The 20,741-nt window shown below is 36.3% G+C and overlaps 2 protein-coding genes across 3 annotated transcripts; both read left to right on the plus strand.

Annotated features, from left to right (window-relative positions):
* Nucleotides 1-545: 545 nt before the first annotated feature.
* On the plus strand, nt 546-11,333 carry LOC309505248 (uncharacterized protein). 2 transcript variants are annotated; one of them, XM_082178610.1, is made up of 11 exons: nt 546-950; nt 1,117-1,240; nt 3,072-3,247; nt 3,726-3,902; nt 4,008-4,128; nt 4,245-4,405; nt 5,303-5,455; nt 7,490-7,631; nt 7,726-8,045; nt 8,151-8,189; nt 10,686-11,333. In XM_082178610.1, exons 1-11 carry the CDS (start codon nt 924-926, stop codon nt 11,085-11,087), a joined length of 1,842 nt encoding a protein of 613 aa, XP_082034736.1. In that variant the 5' UTR covers nt 546-923; the 3' UTR covers nt 11,088-11,333. The 2 variants fall into 2 exon arrangements, with proteins under 2 accessions (XP_082034736.1, XP_082034737.1); XM_082178611.1 differs by lacking the exons at nt 546-950; nt 1,117-1,240 and adding an exon at nt 1,936-2,472 and having other exon boundaries at nt 2,597-3,247.
* A 917-nt stretch (nt 11,334-12,250) lies between these two features.
* On the plus strand, nt 12,251-20,666 carry xab2 (XPA binding protein 2). The gene is made up of 19 exons (XM_082148835.1): nt 12,251-12,397; nt 12,792-12,940; nt 13,037-13,160; nt 13,277-13,474; nt 13,632-13,766; nt 14,989-15,153; nt 15,453-15,597; nt 15,679-15,830; nt 15,927-16,046; nt 16,126-16,257; nt 17,050-17,181; nt 17,265-17,378; nt 17,532-17,694; nt 17,852-18,042; nt 18,131-18,253; nt 18,341-18,512; nt 19,861-19,987; nt 20,141-20,247; nt 20,373-20,666. The coding sequence occupies exons 1-19, from the start codon at nt 12,356-12,358 to the stop codon at nt 20,432-20,434; spliced, it is 2,553 nt and encodes an 850-aa protein (XP_082004961.1). The 5' UTR covers nt 12,251-12,355; the 3' UTR covers nt 20,435-20,666.
* Nucleotides 20,667-20,741: the final 75 nt, after the last annotated feature.

Genomic DNA, 20,741 nt, shown 5'->3' on the forward strand with positions numbered 1-20,741 from the left:
TGAGCATTTACTCATCTCACTCGCACAAAAACATTCAGTATTCCTCAAAAATGAATGAAAAGAGTGAAATGTAAACTCAGAATATTACACAAACATGCAATAGTTAAATATGTTAAATAACACAAATATACTTCATGTATTTAATCTCACTTTATTAACCAATGTCTTTGATGCTGACATTCGATGATCTGATTCAACCACACCAATAAGCGAAAATGACTTCAGATTTACATTACATTTGAGTTTCTTTATTTCTTTTATTGCTGAAGTAAGAGTGTTGAACTTTCTTTTACTGCGTCCTATTCTTTACAATCCAGAATTCGATAGCACGGTCAAAAAATAAATAAAATGCAAACAGCTAATAGTTTGACTTCCTGAAGCTGCAATTTGCATTATTGTTAAATAATTTGTTAAATAATAATAATTCATTTTTTTAAGAGTTTCACGTCCTATTTTTGTACATATTTGTACAATTGTTTAAACCTATTATCTACAGGTTTTTAGAAATCCATTAATCATTTCATTTCCATAGAGTTAACCTAAACCAACCTAAACACAGACTGATGGTGTCAGGAGGTCTCTGTTGATACTGATACTGATGTCCCTGCTCCAATAATTGTCTCCCATGATAAAAGATCATCGCTGCATGATAGAGAGGATTAACTGTTTTTATCTGGGATTAAAGACTGCCCCCGTCTAGGTTTCCTAATGGGTGCGGGTTTATATTCAAAGCTTAAGACCCTCTAAAAGCACTCCATCCATCCGTCCTGTAGAGCTTTACTTCAGTCTGGAGAGAGAAGCTCGCAAGTTTGTACACAAGTACTAGATTGCACTATGACTGAAATTTTAATACTTGTTCTAAAGAAGTATGCATTGAAATTTGTATCTTATTAAGAAGAAAATCCAGATGAAGATTGTAGGAGATGAAGTCTGTGGCGGACAACATGGAGGTATTTCATATTTACATTTTTTTTTTTTACATTTCTAAACTTTTGACCCTAAACTTTTCTGCTATATTTGATTATTAGTTCATTGATATGAATCATTATTAACAGTGTATGTTTACTACAACCTGTTAAGAATGTTCAAATTGATTGAAATGTTCGGTCTTCGCAGCAAGTTTCAGGGAAAGAGGATCAGTTGTTTTCCCTCGTTAGTAAAGCTCAGCGTGGAAGATTAGATGATCAGCGCTGCACATTGGGTCCAACAAAACCTCAACAACTTCATGCCAACAGCTCAGGTCAGATGTCTTTGTAATTTTGGTAATGGTAATAAAAAATAGGCATCAACCTATTTACACTGTTGATTAATCACAGCACATTAAGACAAATGCTTTTGTATTTCCAGTTTTCTAAAATGCTGTCAAATCGATTAATCGCGATTAATCAATTCTAACATAAAAGTTTGTTTATATCATGTGTGTGTGTGCGTGTGTATACACACACACACACACACACACACACACACACACACACACACACACACACACACACACACACACACACACACACACACACACACACACACAAACTTTCATGTTAGATGTAATTAATCACGATTAAGCGATTTGACAGCACTAGATGCAAATGAGGCATTTTTGAATAAATATGAACTAATTCACATACATTTCTATATCAGAAATATTGGATAAACCCAGGTTCAAATTTCTTTTTGTTGCCATATTAGAGTCATTGGTTTTACAGAGGGGATTGTGATATCTCTTTTTTATAGATCCTCTTACAGAGCCCTTAAAGGGACATGGTGGAGGGAAAATGATGGGATTGGGGAAAAAAAGATTTCAATGCTTTTGCTTTCTCTCACAAAATTTTTGCGTTCCCCTGAGAAACTTTGCGTTCGTTCGGCAAAAAAATTGTTTCTTCGGGGAAACGCAAAAGTTTGCGAGTGAACGGAAACGTTTGCGAACAAATGCAATTATCTTTTCAGAGAGAACGCAAAGGTTTTGCGAGTGAACGGAAAGTTTCTCGGGGAACACAAAGTTTCTCGGGGGAACACAAACATTTTGTGAGCGAACGCAAATAACATTAAGAGAAAATGCAAAAGTTTATGAGTGAGTGGAAAAGTTTGCGAACAAACAAATATTTTTGCAAGAGAATGGAAAAGTTTGCGAGGGAATCGAAAAGTTTGCAAACAAATACAAATATCTTTACGAGAGAATGCAAAAGTTTGCAAGCAAGCTCAAATATGTTTCAGAGAGAAAGCAAAGGTTTTGCGAGCGAACGCAAATATCTTTGGGAGAGAATGCAAAAGTTTGCAAGTGAATGGAAAAATTTGCGAATGAACCCAAATATCTTTGCGAAAGAATGCAAAAGTTTGCAAGTGAGCGCAAAAGTTTACGAACGAAAGCAAATATCTTTGCAAGCGAATGCAAAAATTTGTGAGTGAGCGAAAAGTTTATGAACGAACGCAAATATCTTTGCGAGCGAATGCAAAAGTTTGCGAGCGAACGGAAAAGTTTGCGAACAAATGCAAATATCTTTGCGAGCGAATGCAAAAGTTTGCGAGCGAACGGAAAAGTTTGCGAACAAATGCAAATATCTTTGCGAGCGAATGCAAAAGTTTGCGAGCGAACGGAAAGTTTCTCGGCGAAACGCAAAACATTTATGAGAGAACGCAAAAGCATTGACAAATAATTTTTCATCCCGTCTCATATTTTTTCTCCATAGTATTGAACAACTGCCAGCGATAAATTAGTCAGAATGAATGCAAATATCTTTGCAAGGGAATGCAAAAGTTTTGCGAGGGAACGCAACATTTCTCAGGGGAACGCAAAAGTTTTGTGAGAGAATGCAAAAGCTTTGAATTTTTTTTCCCCTCCTATCCCATTTTTCCACCACGTGTCCCCGGGCTCTGTATTGACAGTAATACAACTTCAAATTTTGGTGTGTATAAGTGTTGCTGAAGTGCAGATTTCTGACTATTGTGGAAGCAAAAAATAGCCCAAAAAACTCAAAATTGACCAGTGCACGAAAAAAGCACAGGTTTTGTCTGTAGTGTCCTACCTTAAAAGTAACATTTACCTGTTCATGTCTCTTTGGACGACACTGCGGCAGATGGCGATGATGTTTTCCAGTTCCTGGTCAAGAGTCAGAGCCAACGATTAGATGACCAACGAGTGACGCTTAGTTCATTGCCAGGGATGGAGGCATTCACCATCAGAGATCCGAAAGACGGAAATGTACTGAAGACAAACTTTGATCAGTTTTGCAACATGGTCAGCAGAGCTCATGTGAGTTTTCCAGTGAACTTTGGAGGACATCTGATTAGTAAAACAAAGTTTATTATAGTTTTACTAATCAGAATTTGTACTTTCTATTTAAAAATGTCACATTTAATTCCCTACGTTACTTGCCATTTCATTGTAATTATTTGTGTAATTTACTAGCAATTTCTGAATTTTTTGTATTTATATTTGAAATTTAGTAGCGTTTTATTTTACAGCCCTGTTCTGCATATACATACTATGTACTTATTATAGTATATAACAACAACTTTCAACAAGTACTAACCCTGAACCTACCCATAAACCTAACCTTAACACATGTAGTTATATTACCCAGTACTTTTTAATACGCTGTAAGTACACGTTGTAAAATTAAGTGCCTAGCCTTTTTCAAGTAAATCCTGCAATTTATTTTTGATTGTATATACAGGAAAGATTTGAAAAGAAAGTTTTTTATCTTAAAATTTCTTAACCTGCAATGTAGAGTTTCAGGAAACAGACCCATCCAAAAAACACCCTGACCCCTGAGGCCCCGGACTCTGTGAGAAGAGTGAGCTACAGTCCTCAACCTCCTGCTGATTCAGACACTTATAACACGCTCAGAACCAGATCAGCCTCATTCAACCCCACATCAGACAAGGACAGAATGGAAAGTTTTCAAGTGAGTATGAATGCATATATTTACAGTGGCCTCAGATACTTTCTCTCAAAACTTCCTACTTACTTAAAGTACAAAAGCCTGTTATTGTTGTTCTTAATTCATTAGGGTGAGCAGGACCAGCTGTTGCGTCTAATTAGTCAAACACAACGTGGACGTATGGATGAACAGTGCTGCTCCATTAACCCCTTATCGCCTTCACCCAGACTTATGGAAAACAGCCAGTCAGGTTAGTCTGTAATAATAAAGTTTAATCAAGTTAATAATTCAACAAATGCATTAAAAAGCCAACCAATCAGAGAAGGTTCTTTACTAAGTGCATGTTTGTATACACCCTCTAAACAGATCAAGATGTCGAGAATTTTTTTAAACTCATTTCTAACACCCAAAATCGACGGTTCGATGACCAGCGGGTGACGCTAAAGCCGTTGCCAGGAAAACAAGCACCTCCTGGGATGACAGCTCAGGAATCAGATCAGCTTTTCAACATGGTCTCCAGAATACAGGTGTGTAACGCTTCCGACATTTCAAACGGTTATACAATACGGATCCAATAAAGTCTGAAAGAAAATAATGCTTCTATTCTGCAGGCATGCATTAATTGATCAAAAGTGTCAGTAAAGACCTTTATAATGTTACAAAAGATTTCTATTTCAAATAAATGTTGTTCTTTTGAACTTTCTATTCATCAAATAATCCTGAAAATTTTTTTTATTATGGTTTTCACGAAAATATAAAGCAGCACAACATTGATAATAATCAGAAATGTTTCCTGAACAGCAAATCAGCATATTAGACTGATTTCTGAAGGATCATGTGACACTGAAGACTGGAGTAATGATGCTGAAAATTAAGCTTTGATCACAGGAATAAATTACATTTTAAATATATTTTCAAATAGAACATTTTTACTGTATTTTTGATCAAATAAATGCAGCCTTGATGAGCTGAAGAAACTTCTTTCAGAAACATAAAAAAAATCTTACCGCCCCCAAACTTTTGAAAGGTAGTCCATGTTAATGTATTTATCTGTTATTATTTATGCAGCTTAATTCCAATACATAGGCCTTCATGCATACATACATACATATTTATTTAATTATGTGGAGAAAGTTTAAAAAAGTTATAGTATATTTTTTTTGTTTATTCAAAATCATGGAAAATATGATGAAACGACCCCTTTGAGATACATTTGTGAGACTATGCGCAGCTCTAATAAGGGCAAGAGCTCAAATATTGGCCAGCAAAAAAGGGCTTATTTTAAGATCTTAATCAACATTTACTAGCGCTCTCCTGTTTCCATAACTGGTACGTGCACAGAAATAGAAACCTGGACAGAATATCATTAATTTAAAAGCACTCCCTGATAACAAGGCACGCTTGTATTATTTTCTCTTTGGCAGGGCTCTCGGATGGATGATCAGAGCTGCTCTGCTCCTAAAATCCAGCTGGGGTCTCCTGCCCCCCCAAAGAAGACTTATTCTCAACCTGTATCCCCGTCTAACCCTCCATCTGAATCAACCAGGAGATCAGGATCATTCAGTCCTTCCTCTGAGGTGATATATATATAGGCCTATATTTAATAATATTTATTTTACTGTATATTTCAAATATTGTATGTTTTATATATTTCATATTTTATATACGTATATTGTTGTCGTTAGTAGCATAAAAAAGTTTACTTGCCTTTGTAATGACTCAAGTTATAGCTCTCAAATTAGTTTGCACAATATTTAGGGTGCGTTTAAACGACAACGATGTACTAAAAACGGTAAAAAATTTCATTTTGGTTTTTGAAAAGTTTTGCATACAGACGACAACGTTGTCAAAACGATCCCCGTTCACACGAATCCACGGAAAGGACTAAAAACGCTGTATTATTCATGCCAGGCCAGTAGTTGGCGATGTCACTTTGTAAAGAAACAATACCCGCCTATAGACTGAACACGTGATATGCATGCGCATGATGTCACCGTTTTCACAAACTCGTGCTTTTGTAGTTTATACAGAGACAACGGTGTTGTTTTCAAAAACTTGCACTTTGAAGGTTTGCATTTTCAGGCCCCCAAAACACTGCTGTCGTGTAAATAAACGGGAAAAATGCATGAAAAGTTTTCAGTTTTTAGTGAAACTGAAAACAGTGACGTGTAAACGGCCCCTTTGTGTGAACATTGCAAAAGTGTAACAAACCTTAGGGGCCGTTTACACGACACCGTTTCCAACTAAAAACTGAAAACTTTTCATGCATTTTGGTCGTTCATTTACACGACGACCGCATTTTGTGGGCCTGAAAATGCAAACTTTTGAAAACGATACTGTTATCGTCTCTGTATAAACTACAAAAATGTGAATTTGTGAAAACGGTGACATCATGTGCATGCGTATCACGTGTTCAGTCTATAGGCGTGTAGTGTTTCTTTACAAAGTGACATCGCCAACTACTGGCCTGGCATGAATAATACAGCGTTTTAATAGTTTTTGTAGATCCGTGTGAACGGGATCGTTTTGACAATGTCTGTACGTTTGTACACAAAGGAAATACGTTTCCATTTTTAGTACACTGTTGTCATGTAAATGTATCCTTATATACAGTATATTTTGACTCTGTGGTCATTTTTTTATTCTGTTGCAATTTTCTTTCGAGCATCTTTGTAGCATCTTTGTCAATTTGGTATTGTTAAATAATTATAGAATATTATATATATTAGTGCTGTTAACGCATTAACGAATGCAATGAATTTTTTTCAGTTTAACGCATTTTTAACACGCAATTAATGCAGCATAAAGTTAATCAAAGAACAAAGGTAACAGAGAAAATTACTCACTGCTCGTGACAAATTTTTTTTTTACAGCTTTAATAAGGATTAATCTATATTTAATTTATAATTTATGCAGTGACTGTTTGATAACTTTATTCAATTCCTAGTTAGACAGGTAGGAAGGACATAGGTAAATATGACATTTATTATGGGTTTATGTGAATTATTTTTTAAGTTCACTTAAGTTAAAAGTTGTTATATTTTTGAAGCCTAATAAATGTAAAAAAAAAAATATTACAAAAAAATGATAATGTTAAATGGCTATAATTAAAGTTTAAAATTGGGGGGAAAAGTCATTTTCATTGAGACATTAGTTGCTGTATTAGTATCAGTGATACTGGCCTTCATTCACAAAAAGATGCCATTAAACAAATATTTTAAATATACTGCCTTTATGTTGTTTAAACATTAATTTGGAGATTAACAGTGAAATTATTACATTATAAAATATATATATTTTTAAAAACGTCTAAAAACTTAAATGTTTTTAATTGTGATTAATCGTAATTAATCACAGAAAAAATTTGTGATTAATACTAGTTAAATTGTTTAATTGATTGACTGCACTAATATATATATATATATGTATATATATATATATATAATTATATAATAATTATATAAATGTTGTGGGTTCAAAATAAGTCTGTGGTATGCTGTCAGTTACTATAGTTTTTCTTAGGATAGTCAAATATGTCTGGTAAAGGTAGAATGCCCCTGAAAATCATAAATTCACATTGATTCATATAGTGTTTTCTTTCTCTGAATCAGGTACAAAATTGTATTGATCAGGACCAGTTTTTTTCCCTGGTGCATCATTCACAGCATCGGCGAATGGACGACCAGCGGTGCTCATTTGATCCCTTTAGAAAATCTTCCTCCTCTCCAAATAGCCCGAACGCTAATCCCACAGGTAATTGAAGTCTGCTCGGATAATGATGATTATTAATGACCGAATCATTGTAATTCAGACTTTTCACGCTGTCCTTCTGGCTTGTTGCATACAGCGGAAGATTCTGAGGACCTTTTCAATCTACTGGCCAACTTTCAAAGAGGACGACTGGATGATCAACGTGTGACACTTGGCGCATTGCCAGGCCTCCAGCCCTCCAGAATAGAGACAAAGAGAGAGACAATTAAAGCAGCCCCCCAAATCATGCTGACCCCCGCGACACCTGCTGCACCAAAGAAAGCTTGTCCCAGTCCGTCCTCTCCCTCTCTGACCGTCTGTGACTCAGACACACCTGGCAGGCCTCCCCCCACATCGCCCTCATTTTGCCCAGCGTCAGATAGAGAGCGATTACCGTATGATGACATGTCTGCGCAGGTGAGGGACTTTTTTTTTTCAGCATGTACTGCATCTATTTTTGACTTTGATTCCAGAAAATTGAGCTGAAGTGGTTGATATTAATAGCACATTCTTGTTTTACAGATATCATTTCAAATTTCCATGCGCTTCCCTCCACATCAGGTAAGTGCAGTAAATTACCACGAAACGTGTTTGTCAGAATGAAAGAATATTAAGTGAAAAGTTCTCATTAAAAGTGTGAAACAAGTTAACGTCTGCAAATTACACAAAGTCAGCCTAAAATAAAAATTCACCATATCTACAGTATATTCTAAATGCATTAATTGATCTCATTGTGAACGATTCATCGATGTAAGTTTATTTTTTATAATTCATAATTTTTAATCAAAATGTCATAACTCAATCTTCTGGTGAAATCGACAGACTTCTCTCTGGTGATGTATGCAGGACTTATCCAATTATTGAATCCGCTTAAACCCCGCCTCTTTTAACGCCCACATCTCAAAATCCAATCAACAATAGAACCAGGTCCTGCCTTACATCTTATTATTTTTTGATAATTCTAAATAAGTTTCACTCAGATGTATGTCGCAACATGGAAGACAAATCTGTCTCTACTTATGTTTCATCACAACTTTAATATTAATATTTACGATATGTAAAATGAAAATTCTGTCAGTATTTAGTAGCCCATAACCTTTATGTAGTTATAAACCCACAACCATAAAAGCACTATAAAAGTAGTCCATACAATACAACCCTTCTGAAGTCATATGATAGATTTGTGTGAGGAACAGACCAAAATATGTCACAATGCGTCAGCTGTTTTTTGTCAGTATTATGACAGTCAGTGGGACTTTCCTTTTTGGGTGAACTATCCTGATGAGTTCAACTAACTTAATGATCTGGTTACAACAATGTACCTTAGTTAAAGGGATAGTTTAGCCACAACCTGTAAGAGTTTCTTTCTTCTGTTAAACACAAAAGAAGATATTTTGAAGAATGTTTGTAACCAAACAGTTGATGAGTCCCATTGACTTCCATAGTAAGGGAAAAATACTATAGAAGTCAATGGTGCCCAACAACTGTTTGGTTACTGTATATCTTCTTTACTGTTTTATCTTGGTTACAAAATATCTTCCTTTGTGTTCAGGAGAAGAAACATATTCATTCAGGTTTAGAACAACTTGAGGGTGAGTAAATGATGACCGAATTTTCATATTTGGGTGAACAGCTCACTATAAATAATGCATTAATAACGACATAAATTTGGGTCTGTTCCTCAAACAAAGCTATCATATGGCATCAGAAGACAATATGATATAGAGCAATATAGCACAAGAAATGCCTATAGACCACTTTTATGAGGCTTTTTTTTTAAATGTTCATATATAAATATCACCATCACTATATTAACAGCTGTTGTATGGAAAATACTTTTTTATATAGAATAAAATAGCTTTCTACAGGCCACTGTAATAGGCAGAGTCTTCATGGTAACATTATTTGCCAAAAGTGCTGTTCATTTCGTTAAGCAAAACTTAAAGTCCCCCTGTGGTGAAAATCAAGTTTTTAATGTTGTTTATATGTCTAGTGGTGTTTTTAATATGCTTTAAGACAAACCATGTACAAATTCATGTCAACACCATTGCTGAGTATTTATTCAATCTTTTTTAAAAAAAAATCTTTTATTACATCTTAATATTATTTGTGTGAGCCGGGTTACAAAACCAAGTGCCTCACCATTAAAAGTCATGTCCCAAGCACACAATATAATGATCTATAATTATAATATAATTTTATGTAGCCTAAATGACAGACTTGCACTGCACATGTTGCACTTAACTGTATTTTCCTTTTTGAAGTGATTGCAATCATATTTCAAGCAATTCAAAACCATCATGTTGAACAGTGCGTATCTGAAGGAAGTAATCCATTATTTATCGGCTTTAAGACATTGGCCAAATTTTCTAATCTGGTTGATAACGATAACATTAAAACTGCAGTGAATCAAAGACAGTCTCAAAAACGCGGTTTGAAATCGCTGGTGTTTCTGACGTCACAAACTACCTTGTAACCAATCAGGTCAATGTGTGATCGTCAACGAGTGGATCTCTGAGCTGGTGCGAGTGAGTGGAGGCGGGGCTACTTTGCATATTCATAGAACCGCATATACTAAATGAGGCAAGAGTGTAGAGTTACATTCAATCTATTTTAAGACATGAAGACATTTTTTTTTTCAAGGAATTTTTTTTTTAATATGTCATTTTGGTGATTAAAGATGAGTTTTAAGGGATACAATTATTGACTACAGGGTAAGTACACTTAAGTAAAACTTAGTGCACCTTCAAGGAAGTGATAGACATGAGCTGATCTTGCAGCTCAAAGTAAACTTAGGACTTAAATATTGTTTTCCATATTCCAGACGGCTATACATGACTGAACATTAATGTCTAAATACAAGGGTTCTCAACTCTGGCCCTCGAGGTCCACTTTTCTGCAGAGTTTTGCTCCAACCCTGATCAAGCTCACCTGCCTATAACTTTCTAGTAATCCTGAAAACACCTCGATTAGCATTTTAAAGTTGTGTTTGATTAGGCCTGGAAGTCCAAAGTTGAGAACCCCTAGGTCTAAAGTCTATTTCTGTGTCTCCTTCAGACGCATGGAGTAAACAATCAGCCGTGTACATTCCCTGAAGTCTTCCTCACAATCGGACAACCAGGGGAGACTATAGTGCTTCCTCTCAGCGCTAGGCCTGGCAGACCAATCTCTCTCAATGTGAACCCACCCAAAAACCATCGCTCCAGGTCTCCGTCCCCTCGCCGGTCTCCTGCCAGACAGACACGCTCGAGACCCTCGACTCCACACCCAGGGGACACGGCCAGTCCAATCAGCCCACATGAGGACTACTTCTCGCTCATCCAAAGAGTCCACAGCACTCAGCTGCTGCAGAATAATGGACCCAACAGAGCAGAGCCCAGCAAAGAGGCTAAGAAGGAGAAGGGAAAGAGTAGTGGAAAGAAAGAGAAAAAAGAGGGAAACAAAGAAAAGAGAAAATAAGACGCTTTTCCAATGTATGTGTTTCACATCACCTGGATGAATGCCATGTTACAAATAAACCAAACATGTAGGTTGAGTAAACTGATTGACTGGAATTTATTTTATTTGTGTGTCTGTATACAGAATATTAAGTGAAGGTGTAAATGTGCAGTATTCAGATAAATCTGCTGTGATGGATGATCAAATATGCTTGAGCTGCTTCTGTTGTGTTTGACATAAATAAATATATATTTGTGTGTTGCTTTATACCTGTTTTTCAAATTACATACCGTTACTACCAGCATTTGTGTATACACTAGTATACTTCTAACTTATTACGGAAATTATGTTTTAAATAATTTACTTAAATGCTTTTCTGTACATTTAATTCTATGTTAACTTCAATGAAATAAAAATGTATTATAGTTTAAATTGATGTTAAATGCAATCAGCTGAATTTAAGTGAAGTGTTTTTGACATAGACTATGGTAGGACTTAAGTACATCTTAAATGTAATTTCATAATTACTTCTATTGTCTTATGGAATATGGTCGAAGTGCATTGCCAAATGTACAGACAAGCATTTATGATCAACTAAAATATAGTTTAATGGCATTTCAATTGAAACTTGTCAAATATTTAAATATATTTGTAATTACATAAAAGTACATTTTAAATATATTAACTTTAAATGTCATGTCAAACAAACACACACCAGTTAAAATTATAATCAAGTGCTTTATATGTGCTTTAGTATGTTAGTCAGCACATCAAAACTGACATGCACTTAAGTGGCCTTTATTTCTCTAATATTATAAATCTGCAAGCAAGTAAAGATTTGAATTGCACAGCACACTTTTTTCTCAAGGGTGAAAATCCTCATCGACTAGGGTCTGATAGACTATCTATTATAGATGCGTGGTTTACCACAGTTAATTGTCAACTGTAATAAAAAAATATATTTGTAAACTCCAAATTTAGCGCACTGCAGATTGTGCAGAATAATGGAAAAGACGCTGAAGATTCAATTCATTTAACGAGGTTCAGAGTAGCCTGAAGCCTCTCTTCCATTGACTTCCATTCAAAAACGCACTAAGGCTCCCCCTAGAGGAGAAGCCCTGACACAACCTGCCTGTCCAACGCACTGTCCACCTCAGCCAATAGGAAGCGACTTCACGCGGAAAGGGCGGGGCGTTTGTATTCAACGATCTTAGCACGTTGGGAAAGTGTTTGTTTTGTCAAGAATTTCACAGAGTTTTTAGCACTATTAGACGGATTTTCTCTTGCTAATGAAAATGCCGACTCTTAACGGAAAGGCAGACGTTATATTCGTAAGTTTTTGAGTGTCTTAAATCAGTTTCGTGACATTTAATCGAGCCTTTTTTCAGCTAGCTGTGATTAGCTTGCTAACTACGAGAGTATAAGATGATAACTTTATGCCAAAATAATGTTTGAAGATTTTTATTAGAAACATCTGTGATTTGTTACCTGTCAAACATCAACTGGAGTGTTGTTGTCGTCATATTTAACGTCATATTTAATAACAGGAACAGTAGTTAGCATATATGTTTGGTATTGTTTAGATTAGAACAATTATGATTATGATACAAATATTTATTGTTCCCTTATATGACTTGTAACCATTGCTCAAACTTGACTTTATCTTTTTGGACTTGCTTGAGCATCTGTGTTTTCATAAAACTTATGTTCATGTGTATTTTGCAGGAAGATGATGATTTGCCTTATGAAGAAGAAATCATCAGAAATCCATATTCAGTAAAGTGTTGGATGCGTTATATTGAGCACAAACAAAATGCTCAGAAATCAGTGCTCAATATGATCTATGAAAGAGCTTTAAAAGAGCTGCCTGGCAGGTACGTACATGTCATCTTGTTCTCTCTTACATTGAACCTGTGTGTTTGATACACATAAGTGATGTTTGTTATTTTTCTTACATATTTTTCTGTCAGTTACAAGTTGTGGTACAACTACCTGAGAGAGAGGCGGAAACAGGTGAAAGGCAAGTGTGTCACAGATCCAACATACGAGGAGGTGAACAACTGTCATGAGAGAGCACTTGTGTTTATGCACAAGGTAAAGTTGACATTTCATGCATTTTCATGTTTATTTGGCGGCATCACTGTGTGACAAAGTTACTTGTGTGATTTGATGGTTGCACATTCATTTTCTTTTGTTCTCTGTCTCCTCAGATGCCGAGGTTATGGATAGACTACTGTCAGTTCATGGTGTCTCAATGCAAAATTACACGAAGCAGACGGACGTTCGATCGGGCGTTACGAGCCCTGCCCGTTACCCAGCATCCTCGCATCTGGCCCTTGTATCTTCGCTTTGGCCGTAACTTGCCTCTCCCAGAAACAGCTATTCGTGTTTTTCGTCGTTACCTAAAGGTAAGGGACTGACGTTATGCTGAATAGCAAATACACGCTTGATTGTCTGAATAAGTTGACATTTCAAGCCTTGTGCTTCGAGGATTTCTTTCTGCTTGCTGTGTTGCTTTGTTTAAGAGATCTCTATAGACTTGCTTTTCCTCTGTCCTGTCTGTAGTTGTCTCCTGAGAATGCAGAGGAATACATTGATTACCTGCGTTCAGTTGGACGTCTGGATGAAGCTGCGCTCCGACTGGCAGCTGTGGTCAATGATGAAAACTTTGTTTCTAAAGAGGGAAAGTCCAATTATCAGGTCAGCAAATTACATGTTTTACATTTTGAGTTTGTCCACCTAAACATGTGCAGTGTAAATATACTACTGTTGTTCAAATGTTTGGGGTTGGTAAAAAAAAAAAAAAAATTACTGTTTTATTATAAATCTATTCCTGTCATGGTAGATGAATTTTCAGCATCATTACTCCATAGTTGAATAGAAAGTTCAAAAGAACAACATTTATTTGAAATGGAAATATTTTGTAACATTATTAATGTCTTTATTGTCGCTTTTGATCAATTTAATGCATCCTTGCTGAATAAAGCTATTAATTAAAAAACATATTATTAACCCCAAACCATATTTTATTAGACTGTCCTGGTTTTAATACAAGTAGAATGCTCTTTAATGAAGTTATTTCACTTAATGAGTTATTTAGGTAGATTATGACTGAGAAGGTTTTGGATTTTTTTATCACGTAAAAAAAAAAAATATATATATATGAAGAGTTCAGATGCAAAAGTGCCATCTGAAATTTTCTTCTAGAATGATAATTTTTATCAAGCTTGTATATTTAAGTTCAGTAATTTCACTTAAATGACAATTCATAGGTAATTTTCATTGCCATTTAAGTGAAATTACTGAACTTAAATATAATGAGCTTCATAAAAATGATCATTCTAGAAGAAAATTTCAGATGGCACTTAGAGGCTTTTGCATCTGAACTCTTCATATATTATATATATATGACTTGTGTTTGTTTGCTTGGTTTTATTGTATTTATATGATATTTGTATTTTTGTAATTCAATTTTTGCCATGAAAATAGCCTTAGATGCTGACATGGCATTAAATAAAACTATCTGTCTAACCCCAAACATTAATGTATTTGACAAAGATTAATTTTAAAAATGGTTCCTTACTAAATGATGTATGATGAAATCTGAAATTGGTCACCATTTGATTAGATTATTTTGGCATGATTCATGCTGAAGACACAAATGTAGGTTGCGGATCGGAATTTGGTGGCTTAAAATAGGTCAAAAATTAACATTTAATACACTGGTCATTATTATGGGAATTTTAATTATTAAAGTCCCTAATCGATTCATTCAATGTTCAGTCTCAGATCAATGCATTGTGATGCATCAAAGCATTTGCATCTGTCTTTATGTCCATATTAATTCAGGTTTGTGAATTATGCACCATGCAAATTCTTCATATTTTTACATGAAAAATAAAAACTTGAAATTCAATTACAGCTTTGGCACGAGCTCTGTGACCTCATCTCACAAAACCCAGACAAGGTGACCTCACTAAACGTGGGAGCGATTATCCGAGGAGGTCTCACCCGCTTTACTGACCAGCTTGGCAGACTCTGGTGTTCTCTGGCGGATTACTACATCCGCAGTGGACACTTTGAGAAGGTAAATCTGTGAAATCTGAGGGGTCGTTTGCAAGACACCGTTTCCAATTAAAAACTGAAAACGTTTTATGCATTTTGGCCGTTCATTTACACGTCAACGTATAATACATTTTACATGATCTGTGTGAGCAGGGATCATTTCGACCACCTTGTTGTCTGTAGGCGAAACACACACATGAGAAACTTTCCTGTTTTTAGTACATCGTTGTCTTGTAAACGTACTCTTAGACTCCTGAATATACTAACTCTGTTCACACACAGGTTGACACCATTGACTATCTTGTTTTTGTTTTTTTCAAGGCTCGAGATGTATACGAGGAAGCCATCCTAACCGTAGTCACTGTGAGAGACTTCACCCAGGTTTTCGACAGCTATGCTCAGTTTGAAGAGAGTATGATCGCTGCCAAGATGGAGACCACGTCTGAACTGGGACAAGACGAAGATGGTGAGAGATTCTTCTTACAGACCTTTACAGCAAATAAGCCTTGATGTTGGTCTTACAGAAATGCTGATTTCCCCATTGTAGAAGACATAGACTTGGAGTTGCGATTGGCCCGTTTTGAGTTGCTGATAACTCGACGGCCGCTCTTATTAAACAGTGTGCTGCTCCGTCAGAACCCTCACAACGTTCACGAGTGGCACAAGAGAGTCAAACTCTACGACGGCCAACCTCGACAGGTCGGAAATATCATTTACATCATTAAATCGGTCGATATTTGTCTCGATGTAACTGTCGTGTGTGATTTACACATCCTATGTTGCTTTGTCCTGTAGATCATCAACACATACACAGAGGCTGTGCAAACAGTAGATCCTGTGAAAGCCACAGGAAAGCCTCACAATCTCTGGGTTTCCTTCGCCAGATTCTATGAGGATAACGAACAGCTAGATGATGTAAGAAACTTCCCATCGATAATTACTTGGCACATTACTGTAAACTGATGGCTAACTTTTATTTGACTTGAACTTCAAGGCTCGGACTATCTTCGAGAAGGCCACAAAGGTCAACTACAAACAGGTGGATGATCTTGCTGCAGTGTGGTGTGAGTATGGAGAGATGGAGCTGAGACATGAGAACTACGACCAGGCTTTGCGTATACTAAGGGTAAGAGACAGTGTCACACATTACCACTAGTGCTTTAGTGAAGCGGTTCCCAACCATATTTCCACTGGTACTTCTGGTGTAATGATGACAAAGCTGTTATTATAACATAAACTATGAGTGTCAATAGATTCAAATAATGAACTAAAATCGATTTCATGATTCCAGAAGTTTCAAAAACGCTATGTTCCTCAAAGGCAAGAGTTGTTGAGGGGAAAAATTAAAGTAGAAAATATTTCAGCTTGGAAAATTGACATCACCGTTTATTCAAAAATTATTACAAATTTGTAAGCATATTCGTAGTTGTGCTTGGAGTCATTTGTTGCATTTGTAGTAATGTAGTGCATTGAGACGTGTTAGATTCTGACACGAACTTTTAGTACATATTTGCTCTTATTCTTACATTCTCATTCGCAGTACAACCTCAATCAGGCACTTGCAACTTGTCCAATCTGTCAAGATTGATTAAATATAAATACAACCTGTATCTGTAGTTTTGCTCATTTTGTCAGATGAATACCTTGTTTAGTGTTATGTTCTTCCCTCATATTTAAACCATTTAAAAACTGCAACACATTTTCCTCATATTTTGATAATTTAATTGGAAAATTGACCACTATGTATATGTCGATTTTTAACGGCTTTCAGCATTGCTATTATTAATTATTTTATATTATAATATTTGAAGTCATTTTGCAGCCCAGTTTCTTTGCAATAAGTGATAAAGTTGGAGATCAGTGAGAATTTTCACGTCATCAAACTTTTTCCAGATGTTGACAATCTTTTTCTTCTCAGAAAGCAACGGCGATTCCCTCAAGAAAAGCAGAGTATTTTGACGCATCAGAACCGGTGCAGAATCGAGTATATAAATCCCTGAAAGTTTGGTCCATGCTTGCAGATTTGGAGGAGAGTCTTGGCACATTCCAGGTATGCGACTGTATTTAACAAGCTAGATTTAGCAGTAAGACTCTTGCAATGTTGTGTGTTAATGGAACTGTTGCTTTTGTCAGTCCACAAAGGCGGTATATGATCGAATCATTGACCTCCGCATCGCCACACCTCAGATCATCATTAACTATGCCATGTTTCTTGAAGAACACAACTACTTTGAAGAAAGCTTCAAGGTAATGGAATTGAACCAGTCTGTCACATGGACATGACCTTCTGTTTTATTCATTATTTTGGGAATTTATATATTTTCGCTTTAACAAACATGTTTATTTATTCATCAAATCATATTTGTTTATAAATAAATCTGGATTTAATTTTGATTGTAGGCATATGAGCGTGGCATTGCCCTCTTTAGGTGGCCTAATGTCCATGACATCTGGAACACGTACCTCACTAAGTTCATCGACCGATATGGAGGCAAGAAGCTGGAGAGAGCACGAGATCTGTTTGAGCAAGCGCTGGATAGGTGTCCTCCTAAATATGCCAAAAGTAATAATACAGAAAACACAAAATGTTATGATTAACTGCATTCGTTTAAAATGTTTATCATAAAATCTAGAATCCATTTGATCAGCTCTAACCTTTGGAAATACATAGTCAACTCTGTTAGATATAAAATCCTGATTTAATTTGTGTTGTTTAACAGCGATCTACCTGCTGTACGCCAAGCTGGAAGAGGAGTACGGTTTGGCGCGACATGCCATGGCTGTGTATGAGAGAGCCACTTCGGCTGTAGAGCCACAGGAACGCCATCAGATGTTCAACATCTACATCAAACGTGCAGCAGAGATTTATGGAGTCACTCACACAAGAGCCATCTATCAGAAAGCCATTGAGGTAAACCACTCAGCTGGTATCGCTTAGAAAATATATCAGGATTTATAACATGTTTTGTGCTGTAATGAGTTAACTTGGTCTGGTGCAGGTCCTGCCAGATGAACACGCCAGAGACATGTGCCTGCGCTTCGCTGACATGGAGAGCAAACTTGGAGAGATTGACAGAGCGAGAGCCATCTACTCTTACTGCTCTCAGATCTGTGATCCCAGGGTACTTACCTCACTGTTTCACATTGCTTTGGTCATATTGTCTGTGTTGCTGGATTTTGAACGCCCTTCCGTACCATTTCTTGAACAGTTGACCGCTCATTTCTGGCAAAGCTGGAAGGAGTTTGAGATTCGCCACGGTAACGAGGACACCATCCGTGAGATGCTGCGGATCAAACGCAGTGTGCAGGCCACATACAATACACAAGTCAACTTCATGTCCTCTCAGATGCTCAAGGCAACCACTAATGCTACTGGAACAGGCAAGTTTCATTCATTAAAGGGGTCTTAACATGAACAGAAATTAAATTGAGATTTTGACGTGTTAGAGGTCTTCGCAGCATTAAGAGAGTTTCATAGCTTAACGTCTTCCTTGTGTAGAAAAAAAGCATTTATGGAATCAAGCTTCAAAAAATGGTTCGTTTGAGTATTGTGGGATCTGTGACATCACATAGGAAAATAGATTTGCATATGACTGCCTCTAGAGCAAGACATCAACGAATCATTGTACACATCACACAATTAGCCCCGCCCACTGGTGTTCAGTCAGTTAACACTTGTCAAAATCAAATAAAACCCATTATAATCACTGACGCTGTCTACACTGGATACCGCATCCACCTTAGTGTTTAACATAAGAGCAGACGCGGCCATTTTTAGCTTAATGCTTCATCATTAAATTTCACAACACTTACTCTTGTGCAATAGAGAGTGGGCGTTGATACTGTTTCCAATGCAATGACGTTGTAATCATAACAGTGGCCGTTTACTGACAAGCCTTAAAGGAGCCGCCCCTTAAAAACGTGTCAATTCAGACAGAAGGTCAGAATGAGGGTTGAAAATAATAATTTTATGCATATAAATATTTGGGAGGTTTTTTTGTGCAAAAACCTTTATTAACGTATATGAACCTCAAGGAACATATTAAAATGAAAAATACATGTTATGACCCCTTTAAAGCCAACAGGAAATCAAAATGTATTGTTTTTAATATGTTCTTTAGGCTTGAACATTAGTCAAAAGTTGATTTGGGCTACTGTTGTGGCTGTTGATTCATGTTCAGTTTGCAGGAAAAATGTGTCTTTATAAAAACAGTTGATTCTTCCACACTAATAACTGGAGTAGTGTTTCAATTGTTAACTAAATTTGAAAACAAAAAAAAATTGGTTTTGTTAATTGAATTAAGGCTGAAATAAAATGAAATATAAATATTAGACAACTTAAAAAAAAAAAAACTAAGTTGAAGTACTCAAGCTTATAACTATATGTTTAGTTGAAGTTTTAAAAATTAAAACTGAAAAGTAAATTAAAGCTACTATATATATATAAATGACAATAACAATTACTAAAACTTTGAAATGAAATATGAAAATATATATAACAATTAAAGCTAATTAAAATATTTATAAATACTATAATAGTATATATATTATACTAAAATAACCTGAGAATGGTGCAGAATCTGTTATTTTCTAGAATGACAATCTATATTTGCATGTGAAATTTATGTGGTAAGCAAATGGGTGTTGGAGTAATCCACAAACTGAGGTTATGTAACAGCATATTATCATTATCCAGTGTGTGGGTAAACGTTTGTGTTGTGTGTTTCAGTGTCAGATCTTGCTCCGGGGCAGAGCGGAGTGGATGACATGAGGCTGCTGGAGCAGAAGGCTCAGCAACTGGCTGTAGAGGCCGAACAGGACAAACCCAAACCTAAAGACAAGATCCTTTTCGTCAGGTGTGTACTGCTGTGCCCTGGTCTGAGGCGGGCAACACAAACCAATCAGAGCACAAGCTTGGCACAATGGCTTACTTAAAGATTCTGCCCTCTTTGGCAATGAAGTTTCTATTGTGCTGTTTACATCACTTGACATTTGTTTGATTTGTACAGAAGTGACACCTCTCGCAGTGAACTCGCCCAACTGGCCAAACAAGCTAATCCTGATGAGATTGACATTGATGATGATGATGAGGATGCAGAGGATGGGGAACCGGATGGTTAGTTCAGATGAGACATGATTGTTTTGTTTTTTTCCTAGATACTCAAACACTTCATCAGCATTTTGATTTTGAGTGTTCTGTCTTTGAACAGTTGCTGATAATTTGCATGCGTGTCATTTCAGAAGTCCAGTTGGAGCAGAAGTCTGTCCCTACTGCTGTCTTCGGAGGACTAAAGGAGGACTAATTTTGCTGCAGTTCAGTAACCAAGAAACAGTGAAAATTATTAGCAACATGAATTATGTAAATGGTTTGCTACACTTTAGCAATACCAATTCAGACCACATGGTGTCACTCTTTGCAGCATTTGTATGCTTTCATTTTTTTTTCATGATGACATTGGGTAGATAAAATGTTAAAGCGCTAGAATTGCATTGTTTTCCCTCTGTCTACTGTACATTAAAAGATCAATCCCCATGCATGACATCTACAAATTGTTTGTTATCAGATTGCAATACTGAAATGTCTCAGAAGGCTCTGCCCATCGTTGCACG

This window comes from Leuciscus leuciscus (genome assembly GCF_965113295.1).
Source record: "Leuciscus leuciscus genome assembly, chromosome: 1".
Lineage (NCBI taxonomy): Eukaryota > Metazoa > Chordata > Actinopteri > Cypriniformes > Leuciscidae > Leuciscus > Leuciscus leuciscus.

Bases quoted from the DNA above. Each gene is read 5' to 3' on its own strand.
- LOC309505248 (XM_082178610.1), top strand. From the start codon at position 924: ATGAAGTCTGTGGCGGACAACATGGAG. The intron at 4,406-5,302 runs GTGTGTAACGCT...TCTCTTTGGCAG, and splicing joins ACATGGTCTCCAGAATACAG to GGCTCTCGGATGGATGATCA. The intron at 8,190-10,685 runs GTAAGTGCAGTA...TGTCTCCTTCAG, and splicing joins TGCGCTTCCCTCCACATCAG to ACGCATGGAGTAAACAATCA.
- xab2 (XM_082148835.1), top strand. From the start codon at position 12,356: ATGAAAATGCCGACTCTTAACGGAAAGGCAGACGTTATATTC. The intron at 15,831-15,926 runs GTCGGAAATATC...TTTGTCCTGTAG, and splicing joins ACGACGGCCAACCTCGACAG to ATCATCAACACATACACAGA. The intron at 18,513-19,860 runs GCAAGTTTCATT...TGTGTGTTTCAG, and splicing joins CACTAATGCTACTGGAACAG to TGTCAGATCTTGCTCCGGGG.